Raw genomic sequence first — 16272 nt, 5'->3', positions numbered from 1 at the left:
AGCAGGGCACCCAGAACTGCAGCATTTTCCCTATGGTGGCAGGACCCACTGCTATATTGGGAAACCATGAGGCAAACCCCTGACAGTCTCCTGGGTTGGACGGATCTCCTTTACAGGTGTCCCATGGCACACTGAGAGGTACACAAGCAGCAATGACTGTTCTTATGGCCCAAATCTATAGTGTGGGTTACACTGCCCGCACCAGAATGATGAATACACCAAATCCTGTGCCAATGACCACGACATCCCTATGTGGCTCCACAAAGTTAAGAAAAACTTAATAGGATGACCAATTAATGACCAAATTGCTCCTTTACACCACCATGAGATTTTACCAGCAACAGTGGATAAGAACTTTGTCATGTCTGGAGGCTTCTATATTAAACATGCAGCCTCCCTGAGGGTTTCCATAGAGAGTCCCTATAATGGCCATGGCTATCCATGCTGAAGGACAACCCTGATATCCACTAATCTTCTCCACCCCACCTCTTGCCAGGTGGTGCCTGCAACCCTGAGAGCTCTGGCAAACCTTCATGCACTCCAGGCCATATGCTATGTAGGGTTAGCATAAACTCTCTGCCCTTATACTCTGTGCCTCTACTAATGAAGCTAAGAATTGTACACTTTTTAAAGAGCTCTCTCTAACTGTTCTGTCACATTTTAAGCCTTTACCACATACTGTCACATAACTGACCACTCTACCAACTTGTCAATTTTTGAAGTCCTACATTGTCCACAAGTTTACAAGTTTACATGTTCACAGTTTACAACTTCTGTCCACAAACTTTGAAACTGTCCCTTGCACACCTCAACCATTTATGTACATACATCAGGAAAAGCTACGGTTCCAATATCAACTTCTGAGAAACTCCATTTTAAACTTTGTTTCAGTGAAACACATATTTGTTCACCATTAACCTGCTGCAAGGACACTGTGCATGCAGGCTCAGACACCCAGCCAATTGATTGGACTAGGCTGCATCTCAGAGCTGCTCTCTTAGCAAGGGCCTACTTCAATGCTTTGCCTTTCCTTGCATCGCCTTGCCATTTTGTATCAGCACAAGGCCAGACAGCTTGACATGGTTGTCAGCAGTAATCAGTCAATGAAGTGGACATGTTGCTGTATGACACCAAACTATGTCACTCTTGGTGTCAGCAGCTTATATGGCAAACATACTGTGTGTGCTTCAAACAACTGGCTTTGTCTCAAAGTCTAAGACTCGGATGGCTGGCAGCATCTGATGTGGCCTCCTCTGCCAGTCCTGGGTGCAGAAGACAGCCATCCACTGCAATACCCTGTCCAGCTGGACCTCCAATCCTCAAAATGGGGTGCCAATTTCTCTTTATCCACCATGTCCAGGGCAAATGTTATGAATTGGGCATGGCTGCTGCAGGGCAGAAGTGATGACTGCAGATGCTGGAGATTAGAGTCGAGAGTGTGGTGCTGGAAAAGCACAGCAGGTCAGGCACCATCTGAGGAGCAGGAGAGTCAACGTTTTGGGCAAAAGCCCTTCATCAGGAAGCATGGCTGCTACAGTCTGACAGGTGCATAATGAGAGATAGAGCCAGGGATCCTGCAGGAGTAATTACTTGCCCTACATTGGGTGGGAGAATAGAGCTAGAGACTCACAAGTGTGGCACCATAGGGGCATGGAATTTAATTAATGATGTATGTTTGGGATGAGTACATGAGAAAACTCACTAGGCCTCATAGAAAGAAATACTCCATGAAACTCAACAAAAATATCACTTTACTGATGACTGGTAAGAGTCAACCCAAATGTTCTTCCTAGAATCTGTCAAATAGACTATGCTCACTATGCTCCTATTGGACATGCAAGACAAATACAGCCAATCAGATAGGAAATTACCTTCATGGTTCAGTGACTCAGCTATCCTGGTGTAGCTGAAATGTTGACTGCGTGAATATATAATCATGATTTTAGTTATAATTTGAGATAAAGCCATCACAATTTGTACAATCTAGAAGTACATTTTGGCACGTTTCAACTTGAAGTACAGCTAACCACATCCTGAACAAAGATGTCCAGACAGTTCTGCAAATGAAGTAATTTGCAAGCAAGCCTCAGTCACCACCTTTGTTCCAGTATAGTTTCACATGCTATATAACTAGTTTAGTATGACACAGACTTAATAAAAACTATTCATATAGAGCAGCCTAAATTGCTCAGCAGCAGATGAATCAGCCTCAATACAAAGATCCTAGGTTCAAGTCCCACTCTAGGTGTTTTTGGCCATGTAAGGAGCATACATGCATTTTAAAACAGGCTGCAAAATTCTTCCAACATTCCATACCATTCTCTAAGGGAGAAACAAGAGCAAAGAAACACACAAAAAAAATTAAGTCAGATCATTTGTATCTGTAGCCAAACAATGTTTAACAGCAGTAACCAAGTAACATTTACGGGAGCCCGGATTATGCTCTCAGTGGCTAAACAATAGCAATCAATATTCACTTCAATGAAAATGACCCACAGGAGAGTGGAGATTGGCAGTGGAGATTTCCTCTAATTCAGCAAGTTTTCCAGTTCACTATTCTCTAATGACCTGTGGCTCATATGAACTAACAATGCAACAATAAGGTACTTCAACATATCATTTTGAAGAATCCTTAATGTAATATAAGAACTAAAGTCAGGAAGTATTTCCAATAAGCAAGAAATAGAATTTAGATTTAAATTGTGCACAGTGAGCAAAATAAAGATTGGGAAATACAAGTTTGATTAAAGTAGAAATATAAGAGGATGAAAAAGTGTCAAAAGTTGGATTTTATATATTTTAGACCAATACCACTCATTTCTTTATGAGAGAATAAGACTCCATTCTTATAGAATTAATTTTTCAATTTTGGGGAGATTTTTCACCAATAAGTCTCATTTATAACACCATTAGAAATCCACTTGCTCCTGAATATACAAGTCCTAAATTTTCGTTGCTTTTTTTTGTACTGAACTATTGAGAGAATATAGCAAAATCATGTGCATTCCATTTATTTTAATGCTGAGTTGTTTGTTGTAGATTACAATGGTATATTCTATGGCAGTAACTCTGACAAAAAAATCTGGACTTCTGTTTTTAATTGATGTGTACATAATCCAGAAATTATTGTCATATTTCCTCTATTATAATAATAGCACTGATAGCTTAAAAATACGGGGTAGACCATTTAGGACAGAGATGAGAAGAAACCTCTTCACCCAGAGGGTGGTGGCTGTGTGGAATGCTCTGGCCCAGAGGGCAGTAGAGGCCCAGTCTCTGGATTCATTTAAGAAAGAGTTGGATAGAGCTCTCAAGGATTGTGGAATCAAGGGGTATGGAGATAAGGCAGGAACAGGATACTGATTAAGGATGATCAGCCATGATTATATTGAATGGTGGTGCAGAATGGCCTACTCCTGCACCTATTGTCTATTGTCTAGCCTCAAAATTATTCTCACCATGAATTCCACTTCAGTATAACAATATACACTCTCAGTGAGGAAGGGCTGTTGTTGAAAGGCCTAAAAGAATCACAGCTTACATCTTTTTTCTGTTTGAATCACCATCATTGCTACTTCCAGTCAACTTACTAAGAAGAAAATGGGCTTGCGGCAATCTTCAGCATTAATAATAAAAGTCCTGATTTTATTTTAGAGTGGAACTGCCACATGTTCCATGAATATACTTCTGAGTGCTGCCAATATCTCTAAGTCAGGCCTGTGAGGATATTTTGACAGCATGCTTGTGTCCTTCATGTGGATGTAAGCATGGGAGAGAAGGGTGAAGAGAAATTGGTGTAGCTATTTCCTACAGCCATGACACCTAAACATTTTTCTGAAGCTTTGATTTTGTACAAGTAACAAAGAAAAAAGCAATCAATGAAGTGACAATGAACTAGTTATTCATTGAGATCAGAGTCTGCCATGTCACTCCTCCTGTAAAAAACACAGTGCCCACTTCATGTGGAAATTTGAACAGAGACAAGACAATATAGATCCAGTGTAACTGTGTCTTGCCCTAAATCCCATGTCAACCAGCTTAATTATATAGCTAAATTACCCCGAAACATTGAGATTTCATGGCTGTAATCTACATATTAAAAACCTCAAATGGATTCTGTCGTGATTGAAACAAGGTCAGCTAGGTGAACCTCATAGAATGAGTTCCCCAATTGGGGCTGTTAACTTAGTCCAATCAGGGTTGATAGATATAAACAGGATTGTCAGGGGTTCTGTTCAGTGTGAGAGCTGGCTCTGAGTTAGCTGGGTCAGTATCATGTACTTTGCACATGTAAATTAAGGGCGGCTTGGTGATGGGATACTACCTTCAAGGAATAATTTCAGATTCTTCATGATCTATAAAGCTTACTTCATTTTTTATCATACGTTTTGGTCACATTTCCTTCAGAACATTTCCCACTGCAAATTTCTATGTCAGTACTTCCCACTCACTTATACTATATTAAAGATCTCAGCCATAGATGTTACCTCCAGCCACTGGATGGCCACATATCCTAAATAAAAACAAAAAGTACTGAAGAAACTCAGTAGGTCTGGTGACATCTGTAGAAAGAGAGTACTTTCAGTTTTTATTTCAAATTTCCAGCATTCATAATCCTTGGCTTTCATTTGACTCTCTTAAGTTCTTTACTTATTGACATTTTTTATATAAAACAAACCTGGACAAAACCTGTTGGGTTTGGCCACATTATCAGTACATCAGAAATTTGGGACTGATTATCATTGATTAGTGACAATGAATGAACAAATACTTTGCCAGATATGCTGTTTTGCTGGCAAGATATTTCGCCACAGCAAAATCTTGGATAATTAGATTACATACAGTGTGGAAACAGGCCCTTCGTCTCAACAAGTCCACACCGACCCTCCAAAGAGCAACCCACCCAAACCCATTCCCCTACATTTACCCCTTCACCTACGGGCAATTTAGCATGGCCAATTCACCTAACCTGCACATTTTTGGACTGTGGGAGGAAACCGGAGCACCCGGGGGAAACCAATGTAGACACAGGGAGAATGTGCAAACTCCATACAGACAGTTGCCTGAGGTGGGAATTGAACCCAGGTCTCTGGCACTGTGATCAGTAATCTATACTGACTACGCAAGATATTGCTGAAAATGTCTGTAGATTGTGACTCTTGATATTTATATTTTCTCATAATCTGTAAGAGTCATACCTTTAAGGTCTGCTGATTTCACAAGAGTTGGGTAATTCCAGATTGAGACCTGGTGCTTGGGAAATCCATGGCCAGTTACTAACTCGTTGTGTTGTGATAGGAAGAGTAATGAACAAATCTGAAGAAACAAAACCAAGTATCAACTGTAAGAATTTTTTATTTTATGCAAACGTTGGGATCTTCCACATTTTTATCATTAGGGAACTTGTGTCCCTGAAATAAGCCAACTTGCAGGCCAAGACATCATTTAAGACTTCCTACCAATTTTTGCTGAAGGTTTAAAATTGAAATTAAAATGGAATTTTGTTGGGACAGACTTCTGCCTGTGATTTTTTTCTTCAAAACAATTGCCATCAGCCTCAGACAAATCCATTGCTTAGAAAATACTAACATAGGGACCTGGCAAGAAATGAACCTTTCTCTATCTATTACTTTTAGTCATAAAATCATTTCATAGCAGTGTTGAGCTTTCATTTTCCCTTCCACTGAAAAAGTGACAAACGTGTTACTCCATCAAACAAACATTTGAATTGTTGCTCAGTGTTGTTCAACTAGCCCAATGTCAACAGAAGTGACTTAAAATTGACTTGCTGCATAAAAGTTCAACAGAACGATGACTGAAACCACAACAAGTCAGGCTATCCATGCAATGGTTGCTGTTTCATACCTCCATATATAGCACAACGTGGTAACTGCCACCTTGCTGAATCATAGACAAGTCTTGTTGAAATAGGTCTCATCCAATATGTTGAATTTGTTGGGTCTGTGTCATATGATATGTTCGCATAGCATTATTACTTTCTTGAGGGGAAGGATTCTAAGTGTCAGCCATGTAGGTGTTCATGCCTCTTCTACCATTGCATGAATTCCATTTCCTATTCCAAATGCAAGGCATCCATTGGCAGGTCTAATGAAATGCCCATATCTGGCATTGGTTATACCAGCTGAGGTCAGCTGGTGACGACAGGAATGCTGCTGTGAGACACATTCACTAAAGTGCGCTGATTCAGAAGGAAATAACAACAAACAGTAGGAAAAGTGCAATTTAGCTCCAGTTCACATGAGCTGTTGTCAAATACTTCAAAATGCATATTTTATAAATGCCACAACCCAACCTTGTATAGTGATATATCATTACCATAATACCTTCCGTTGTTCAGAGTGTGACAATGCTGCCCTTTTAACAGGTTATTTTGCCCTTACATTTTTTTTGAGAGGGGTCATAAAGACAGGGGTGCCAATATGTCTGAACTGGCTACTTTAATACTGACTAATAGATACTGCCTAAGGCAATAATTAGAAAAAAGGGCTTTTAGGTTTGGTTGTTTTGTACAATGAAAGGGGAGTGTCCAGTTCTCCCAGTTCAGGGATTTTTCTGTTTTGGTTTGCTTTAGCAAGCTGTCTTTTTGAAGTTGCTGATCAAAGAAAGTTGCTGGGGATGAAGGTTCTCTGATTCAACAGAGGTTTTCTAGCCAACTCTCTCTCTCTCTCTCTCTCTCTCTTTGACATCTCTCCTATAAGAACCTGTGTAAGAATTTACCCTCTTTTGCCAAGGTGTGTGTTCATAGGGATGTTGCAGGAAATTGGAACTGTTCTTTGTTAAGTTGCATTTTTGAGTCAGGTGAATTTTCAAATGGTTATGTTATTTTAAATTTTGATTTCTTTTGTTCATGTGCCAATAAATTCTGTTTTGCTCCAAGCTGAATGGTTTGGCCAGCTGCATCACTTCTGGAACATCCACTTCACATCTGCCTAAAACCACAACAAAAGTTAGGATCTGGGCAATCTTCTTCAAATGTTTTGAGGGGGTCTGGCCTGGTCCATAACAAGAGGAACTACCCAATGTGACCTCAGAACATCTAGGGCTTTGTCAACATTGTCCATATTCTGAACATTTTTTAGAAGTTCTTCTCAAAATACTCAGAAGCTCTGAAAATGAACAAAGAGAATACGGCAGTTGGATGGTTTACCTAATTCTGTAGGGGCTAATGGGCCAGCATACAAATTGCCTCAAGAGTTTAGTACATTGGTCTGTGTGATTGGATGTTCTGCAGGTTATGTATTGCTGACACAGGATCAGTCTACACCAGACAACTTGTTTTCAAAGATTACACAGTGCCATAGTTGACAGAATATATTCTAAAGATTCATCAATATTGTCAGCACAACTGGGATCAATGATTACATCTTAAATATAACAATATTTAAAATATAAATTTAAAATATAAATCTAAAATATAACAATATATCATTGGGCCAGAATCCTTGAATTCCCTTTGTAACATCATTGTGTGTCAATCTACAGAGTTTAAGAAGATAGTTCATAACCACCTTCTCAAAAGCAACTAGGAAAAGGCAAAAATTGTTGGCCCAGCCAGTGATACCCACACTCCATTAGTGAATTAAAATAAGTAACAATTGGAAGAAATAGAACCAGGAATTTCTATTAAGCAATGCAAGTCTAACGTTATTGTGGTTACAAAATACCACCAGTCCATTTATATAGACACACATATAATAGATTCTGGCTGTAAGCCCAACAAGGTTCAAAGATATTTCTCATACATATGGTCAACCATGACAAGCCTTAGATGTTACACATCATTGCAAACCTCAAGACCTATTAAAGCTGACCAATGCTTTTGAAAAGACTCATGACTCAAAATGTCTGTGATGTATGAAAATAAGGTGGAAAGATGTTGACGTGTATGAAGTCAGCTGCTTTTAAAGCAATGGAAATTAATTTGTGTCCATCATTGTTCAGGACGGGTACTCACATAAGAATTGATGCGGTCAACTTATTTAGGTAGTAATGGTCGCAAACCTTGCCTAAAAAGGATGAAAGCAATTTGAATGCACAGAATTTAGAGTGCAGTCTTGAAGAAGTAAGCACAGTTCGCACACATCGAACAGACTCCTTCACTGCACACTCATCAACTTTCCATTGTACTTCTCTAAAACATTTATACCCGGACCATAGAGCCAGACAAATCAGCAGGCCATTGGACCAAATCAGAAGAGACCAGATCTTTTCTGACTTAGAATATATTGTAGAAAGTTGAACCTCTCTAGACAGCAATATATTCTGAAACCACAGACTTCCAGCTGCCCATAGAAAATAAATACCCCATGTCCCCTTCCTACTGTCAAAGCAAGATCAATGAACAATATTGCATTTTCTCCCAATGAAAAGACTTCATTCATTCTGTTGCAAGTTTTCTTATTGACTCACTTGTGATTTTGTATCGACATCTCCGATACAGGTCCCACTCTTTGTATCCCATAGACGCAAATGTCCATCTTTCATTCCTCCTCCCACAGCAAGTATTCCTGATTGCCAAGGGCACCAGTTCATGGCCTATTGAAAACAAAACTATAATTAAATAATAGATTTTAATTTTTGTCTAACCACACCACTATCCTTTTCTGTAATTGCAAATACAAATATATCAATATTTATACTATTCGAACTATACAGTGCACTTTTTTGTCAATAATCCATTTTAATGATAACTTCACAATGGATTGACCTGGCATCCAGTAGATAAAGTATGTTTCTGGAATGTTTTTTTCTGCCTGTATGGGTGGAAAAGGCAATTATATTTTTACTTGTGTGGTATTTATAAGGATTGAGTGATTTTTTTTTAGTTTAATTCCCACCCAACAATTTATCCCAGCAATACTACCATTCACCAATATTAGAACTGTTGAATCTCTGTGGGGAAGTTTTCATAATGATGAACTACTAAGAAGGAATGAATTTTATCTCTTTGATGACTCATGTGATTATGGCACAACACAGTATCATCAATGGAACCATAGGAATGTACAGCTCATAAAATAAAAAGAATAGATAATTAGGCTGCTTTGACAATCCATCTGTCTTATACCAGCAAGGTCAGATCATAGTTAACCACATTCTCAGGAGCATTATACAAACATTTCTCATAATCTCTTGAGACTGGACAGAGTGGCTATTGTTGCATGAGCTCAGAGATCTACCACTACAGCTACACAACTTTCTGACACGCAGTAGTCATTGCAAACATACTATATAACGAGGACCCATATTATCCTACATATTTACTTACATAACAAGAATACCTCCCATTTCCATGCATCTCTGTCTAACTTCAAAATATTAATAATATTTGGGTGGCACGGTGGCACAGTGGTTAGCACTGCTGCCTCACAGTGACAGAGACCTGGGTTCAATTCCCACCTCAGGCGACTCTGTGTGGAGTTTGCACATTCTCCCCGTGTCTGTGTGGGTTTCCTCCAGGTGCTCCAGTTTCCTCCCACAATCCAAAAATGTGCAGGTTAGGTGAATTGGCCATGTTAAATTGTCACTAATGTTAGGTGTAGGGAAGTGGGTCAGTTGGGCTGAAGGGCCTGTTTACACACTGCAAGTAATCTAAAAAAAATTTGTCTGAGATTCCACTGCTCAAACTATTACAATAACCAAGTTCCACTTATTTGTTTCACTTAGAATTAAGTGTAGACAAACTCTTGTCCAGTTGCACCTGAAGACCAAACTTCATCACAGGAAAAACTCAATCAAGAGCTTCATTATGTTATGGCTAAACTTCACACATTCTTGGTTTTCTGTACATCACTGGCATTTGAGCTCTGATTACTCAATTCAAAGTCATACTTAAATAATAGTCCAGAGAATGGTGCTGGCAAAGTATCCTGATGAAGGGCTTCTGCCCAAACATCGATTCTCCTGTTCTTCAGATGCTGCCTGACCTGCTGTACTTTTCCAGCACCACGCTCTTGACTCTGAACTCCAGCATCTGCAGTCCTCACTTTCTCCTATTTGACACATGAAGTTTGTTTCAGTTTCTGTGTGAACTCCTCATAACTTTTAACATACATTCTTCAAAGGAAATATTTAATTCACTAATAAATAGTGCCAAAGTTGAAAGTGCTACCAAGGAAATGCTTAATTGGGATTTTTCATAAATTTGAGTAAGTCATTGAATGATAGAGCCATAGAGATGTACAGCACAGAAACAGACCCTTCGGTCCAACTCGTCCATGCTCCACAGATATCCTAATCTAATCTAGTCCCATTTGCTAGCACTTGGCCCATATCCCTCCAAACCCTCCCTATTCATATACCCATCCAGATGCCTTTTAAATGTTGTAATTGTACCAGCCTCCACCACTTCTTCTGGCAGCTCATTCCATACACACACACCCTCTGTGTGAAACAGTTGCCCCTTAGGTCCCTCTCACCCTGAACCTATGCCCTCTACTTCTGGACTCACCCACCCCAGGGAAAAGACCCGATCTATTTATCCTATCTATGACCCTCGTGATTTTATAAACCTCTGTAAGGTCACCCCTCAGCATCCAACGCTCCAGGGAAAACAGCCCCACCTTATTCAACCTCTCCCTGTAGCTCAAATCCTTCAACCCTTGCAACATCCTTGTAAGTCTTTTCTGAACTCTTTCAAGTTTTACAACATCCTTCCAATAGGAAGGAGACCAGAATTGTACGCAATAATCCAAACGACTTCAAACCAATGTCTTGTACAACCGCAACATGACCTCCCAACCCCTATACTCAATGCTCTGACCATTAAAGAAAAGTATACCAAACGCCTTCTTCTCTATCCTATCTACCTTTGACTCTACTTTCAAGGAACTGTGATCCTGCACTCCAAGTCCTCTTTGTTCAGCAAAACTCCCCAGGACCTTAGCATTAAGTGTATAACTCCTACTCAGACTTGCTTTTCCAAATTGCAATCCTATAGTATTCAAGATAAAGAATATGATGGAAGAATGTTCCCTATTTGGGCATCTAGTTTTAGTGTCGAGCATTATCGAGCAATAGGCTGTATAGATTATTTACAGAGTAAAGTTCTCTTTAATCTTCACCAACAACCTGCCTCTTGCCAAACCAAGGTTTTGAACTGATGGGTAGCAGAACACAGAAAACATGCATTACAACATTATTACCAATTAAGCACATTCACCTTTACAGCTGACTGATGATTACTAATGGTCATATCTGGTTTACTGTTAATGTTGGCTGCTGGATCATTAAGCCAGATGTTCAGTAGACCATCATTGCCACCACTCGCGAGTACTGCACCATTTGGTGACCATTTAAGGCTGCACACTTGAGAGGTGTGACCACAGAGAGTGCCAACATGGTGATGTGCAATTCTTACATCATGGTGGTGAATAGATCCAAATCGGGAGCCACTACAGAAAGGAAGTAGATGAAAATATACATAAATTAGTAAATGGCAGTCACCATTGTTGAGTGGAGACAGGTGCAGTGCATATACATGTTCTTCCTTTCTACAAAAAGGAAGGCCCTATGCGTTAATATATTTAGCTTCCAGCAATACGCAAGTGTGCCACACTATAGACATAAAGACAGGTGGAGGGACACGTATTGTTGAGGAGGTGAGGAGGCTGCAGAAGTACTTGGACAGGCTTGAAGAATGGGCAAAGAAGTGGCAGATTAAATACTATGTAGGGAACTGTGAACAATTGTAATTCAGTTCCTATTGGGCATACTGAAGGTGGTAGGATACACTGTTTATAATTTAGCAACAATTGCTTATATCATCCAGACAGGTGGCATAGTGGCTCAGTGATTAGCACTGCTGCCTCACAGCACTGGAGACCTGGATTCCTGATGAAGAGCTTTTGCCCGAAACATCGATTTTACTGCTCCTCAGATGCTGCCTGACCTGCTGTGCTTTTCCAGCACCACTCTAATCTAGACCCTGGTTTCCAGCATCTGCAGTCATTGTTTTTACCTGGTAAATGTAGAGTAGTAGAGGAATGAGTCTGGGTGGGTTACTCTTCAGAGGGTCGGTGTGGACCTGTTGGGCCGAAGGGATTCTCTGAAGAAAGTTTCTGAAAAATGTTACTATTCCTGGGGTGGCTAGAGACAGGTTGTTGGGGAAGGTTAAAGGGAACTTTACCCTGTAAATAACTTATGCACTTTGATAGGAAAAACAGAGACATAGCATATTTTCTAAACGGGAAAAGGCTTCAGAAACCTAAAGCACACAGGGACTTCAAAGTTATAGTTCAGAATTCTCTGAAGGTTAACATGTAGGTTCAGTTGGCAGTAAGGAAAGCAAAAGCAATATTAGCATTCATGTCAAAAGGGCTTAGAATGCAAAAGCAGGGATGTACTGCTGAGGCTGTATAATACTCTGGTCAGACCACATTTGGAATATTGTGAGCAGTTTTGAACTCCGTATCTAAGAAAGGATGTGATGGTCTTGGAGGGGGTCCAGAGGACTTTTATAAAAATGTTTCTGAGGATGAAGAGCCTGTCATATCAGGAGTGGTTAGAGGACTCTGGGTCTATACTCAATGGTGTTTAGCAGGATGAGGGGGGATCTCATTGAAACTTACAGAATACTGAGAAGCCTGGATAGAGTGAACACGGAGAAGAGGTTTCCACTATTAGGAGAGACTAGGACCTGAGGGCACAACCTCAGAGTGAAGGAGCAACCCTTTAGCCCGAAGCTGATGAGGAATTTCTTCAGCCAGAGAGTGGTTAATCTGTGGAACTCTGCTGCAGAGCGATGTGAAGGCTAAGTCATTTAGTGTCTTTAAGGCAGAGATAGAAGGGTTCTTGATTTCTAAAGGGATCAAATCTAATGGGGAGAAGGCAAGAGAATGGAGTTGAGAAATATATCAGTCACGATCAAATAGCAGAACAGATTTGATGGGCCAAACGGCCTAATTCTGCTCCTATATCTAATGGTCTTAAGGAAAAATCTTCACTGCAGCCACAGGCCAAACTTACAGGAAACTATTTAGCCTTTCACAGCAAGGTACCTGTGTGTAACTACTTGAGTCTCTCAAACAAACACAGCAGGCAAAGCTTTGTGTCTCACAAAGGGTATAAAGGTGTCCACCAGGGTTTCAAATCAAGTGGTCTTCAGTGATAAGGTAAATATTTGGGAGGGGGTACTAGAAAGATCAGAAGGGAAGGGAAGCCGTGGTCTCTGGACAACCAAGGTTTTGTTGAGAGACCCAGAGGACTTTGTCATACAAGCGCGGGGTTAGTATTGCAGGCAGGTCCCAATGGGGTCATTAGAACCTGATCAGTATATTTAATTGGCCCACTACCTTCCTCCTTGCTCACCTATAAAAGGTTAATACCAGGGCCTATATAAGGCAGTGGGACAGAGCAAGTTAGTTATACGGGGGATTTTAATTATCTGCCAGACTGTCTGGTGTCAATTAATTATGATTGATGTTATCATAAAACATAGAGCACACTGGGTTTGAAATTCATGGTAATTTTTCTCTTTCTGTGAAAATACTGACATTAATCAACAAAGGTGTACAAAATAAGGTATTCACAGAAAGACTGAGAAATGTTAATTACAACTTCCAAATTGGTTCAAAACCACAAATAAATATTAAAATCATAAAGCAATGTTTTTCAAATTGGCAATGCAGTTAGACCAATAAGGTATTTTGTTTGATCTTATTTTAAGTTCGCATTTTTGTTTTCTCTGTTGAAGGGATTGTAAAATAAGAGTTTTGTCAGTAACTATCTAAACAAAACTGGGTTTAATCGAAGGAGTAAAAATCCAGCAAATTGTAATAATCAACGATCTGGCTTGTTAAAGATAATTTTGTGAAACACTTAAGTATAAGATAAATGTTTGAAACATATGAGTACATACATGGAGATTGTGTGGTGGTTGGATTGGTAAAGACACACCTGCTAAGAATGTAGCTATTCCAGCTCAGAGCACCAACCATTGAACTGTGGCTATGCATGTTGCGTAATTTCTTCTTTGTCTCAATGTCCCACAACTGGAATTTTAAAAATAATTTTTATGAAAAATATTTGTGACAAAATTTTCCCATTTTACCATAATCTACTGTTATAGATGAAAACTAAACAGTGAGAACTGTCATTTGTTACCTCTCCTTTTATCCTCTTTTGCTGAAGATAGTGTCCTGTAATTTGCAGGATGCTTCTCCATATGCCAATAGCATTCTTATAACACTTAAAGGTGAAAAACATTACATATATAAATAATTTATTTGCTGGTTTAAGAACAAATTTTGCAGGCCTCCATCCATAATCCATCTATTTGAAATATAAACAGATATCCACGAGTTGTATTTTAAAAATTATTAACACAAGGTTTTATTTAATCCATGAGATCCACATGGTACCTCTCGTGTGAACATTTGAAAACGGTACAAGGTCATTCAACACTTCGAACCTGCTCTGCCAATCAATACAATCACGGCTGATCTGATTTTCACCTTGGCACGATGGCATGTGGTTAGCACTACCGCCTCACAGGGACCCAGGTTGGAATCCAGTCTCGGGCGATTGTCTGTGTGGCATTCGCACATTCTCCCTAAGTCTGTGTGGGTTTCTTCTGGGTGCTCGGATTTCTTTCCATGGTCCAAAGATGTGCAGGTTAGGTGAATTAGCCATCGTGTTCAGGAGTGTGTAGGTTAGGTGCATTAGGTAAGGGATTGAGTTTGGGTGGGATACCCATCGGAGGGTTGGTGTGGACTTGTTGGGCCAAATAGCCTGTTTCCACACTGTAGGGATTCTATGGTCCCACATACCCATGAAAATCTTTCATTAGTTTGGTTATCAAGAATCTATCTATCTCTGCCTTAAAAATATGTATTTGCAAATTGGGAGATAGCACACATAGATTTTAATGTAAATTTTAAAGGTCTGGTGTCAGCAATGTCAGGCCTGTACATGCCAAGAATTTGTGAAAAGTGACAAAGGCTGCTGTCAAGTGATTGCAGTACAGATTCTATTAGCTAACTGGAAATATAAAAACAGACAGGAAGAATTTCTATAAATAGTTGATAAAGTGAAGAGCTAACAAAATGGTCTGATAGAAAATGATTCTGTAGAAATAGTAAATGAAAAATAAGAAGCTGGTAGATATACTGAGCAGGTATCTTGCATCAGTCTTCACTATGGATGATACAAGTAACATCTGAGTAATAGCTTTTAATCAGGAAGGGAAAGGTTCAAGAATATTGCAATTACTAGGGATACAGAGAAAACTGCTGAAGCTGTGGGCTGATAAGGTTCAGAATACTGATGGACATGACCCTAAGGTCTTAACAGAAATGAAAAATGAATAGTTAGTGCATTGTTTTCAATTTTCCAGATTGGGAGTAAATTCCTTAGATTGAATCATTGCAAATGTAATTCCTTTACTCAAAAAGGAAAGGAGTCAAAAAGTAGGGAACCACAGGGCAGTAATTGTCAGCCTAATTTTTTTTCCAATGGCAGGCAATAAGAGTAGGAGGCTCCTGGTTAGCCATGCTGCAGAACACAGTTGCAAACCACTTTGCAATGGAACAATCCAATGAAAGTCCATTACCCAACCCTCTAAATTTAGGATGGAAGGAAAGACAGACAGACCTACAGTGTTGTTAGTATCTCCAGCTTATTACTACAAGACAGGATTCATTACTTGAGTTCGAAGTGCAATAAAAGTTTGATTAAAACAGAAGTGCTTGCTATAATCTACTTGGTTAATAAAATCAAGCTGAAAAGACAATAGTTAATACTTCTCACCTGCACATGAGCAGTACTGGTTCCAATTGCAAGATTATTTCTATCTTTAATCCATGCGACTGATGAGATGTATCCTGCCTCCACATTTACAGCCTCATGCACTCCCAACTCTGGGTGCCAAAGGTATGCTGTATCAGATAGAGCAATGGCTACCAGATTTGCAGCATTCCAATCAACCAAATTAAGATCTACAAAATATAATGCAGAATAACATAAAAACATAAATCTCCATTTTATATGGTACGTTTACCATCGAAAGTGTCCCAAGGTAACACACAGAGGGAAGAAAATTCATGTTCAGCGATTGAGTGGAGGGAGTGGTTTAAAGCTTTATTGAAAGGTGTAACTTTTAAGAAGACTGAGCTGAATAAAGAGACAAACGAATTGAAAGAGGAAATATTTGAAAATGAGACCCATGCTACGGAAAGCATAGTTGCCTGTGATAGGAGGTGCACAAGACTCTGGGATTAAAGGACAGGGAATTAACTGGTTATTATAAGGTTA

General features: G+C 39.5%; 1 protein-coding gene across 1 annotated transcript in view; it reads right to left on the bottom strand.

Annotated features, from left to right (window-relative positions):
• Positions 1–16272, bottom strand: part of LOC140477585 (cell division cycle protein 20 homolog) — a 71785-nt gene that overhangs the window by 23471 nt on the left and 32042 nt on the right. Inside the window, exons 6-10 of the mRNA XM_072571613.1 lie at positions 15769–15956; positions 13918–14012; positions 11183–11414; positions 8431–8556; positions 5199–5316 (exon numbers count right to left, since the gene is read on the bottom strand). Coding sequence (XP_072427714.1) covers positions 5199–5316; positions 8431–8556; positions 11183–11414; positions 13918–14012; positions 15769–15956 — 759 coding nt within the window. The remainder of the gene's footprint in view (positions 1–5198; positions 5317–8430; positions 8557–11182; positions 11415–13917; positions 14013–15768; positions 15957–16272) is intronic.

This window comes from Chiloscyllium punctatum, chromosome 1, assembly GCF_047496795.1.
Source record: "Chiloscyllium punctatum isolate Juve2018m chromosome 1, sChiPun1.3, whole genome shotgun sequence".
Classification (NCBI taxonomy): Eukaryota; Metazoa; Chordata; class Chondrichthyes; order Orectolobiformes; family Hemiscylliidae; genus Chiloscyllium; species Chiloscyllium punctatum.
Note: the sequence above shows the minus strand (reverse complement) of the source record. Positions and strands in the feature narration are given on the sequence as shown.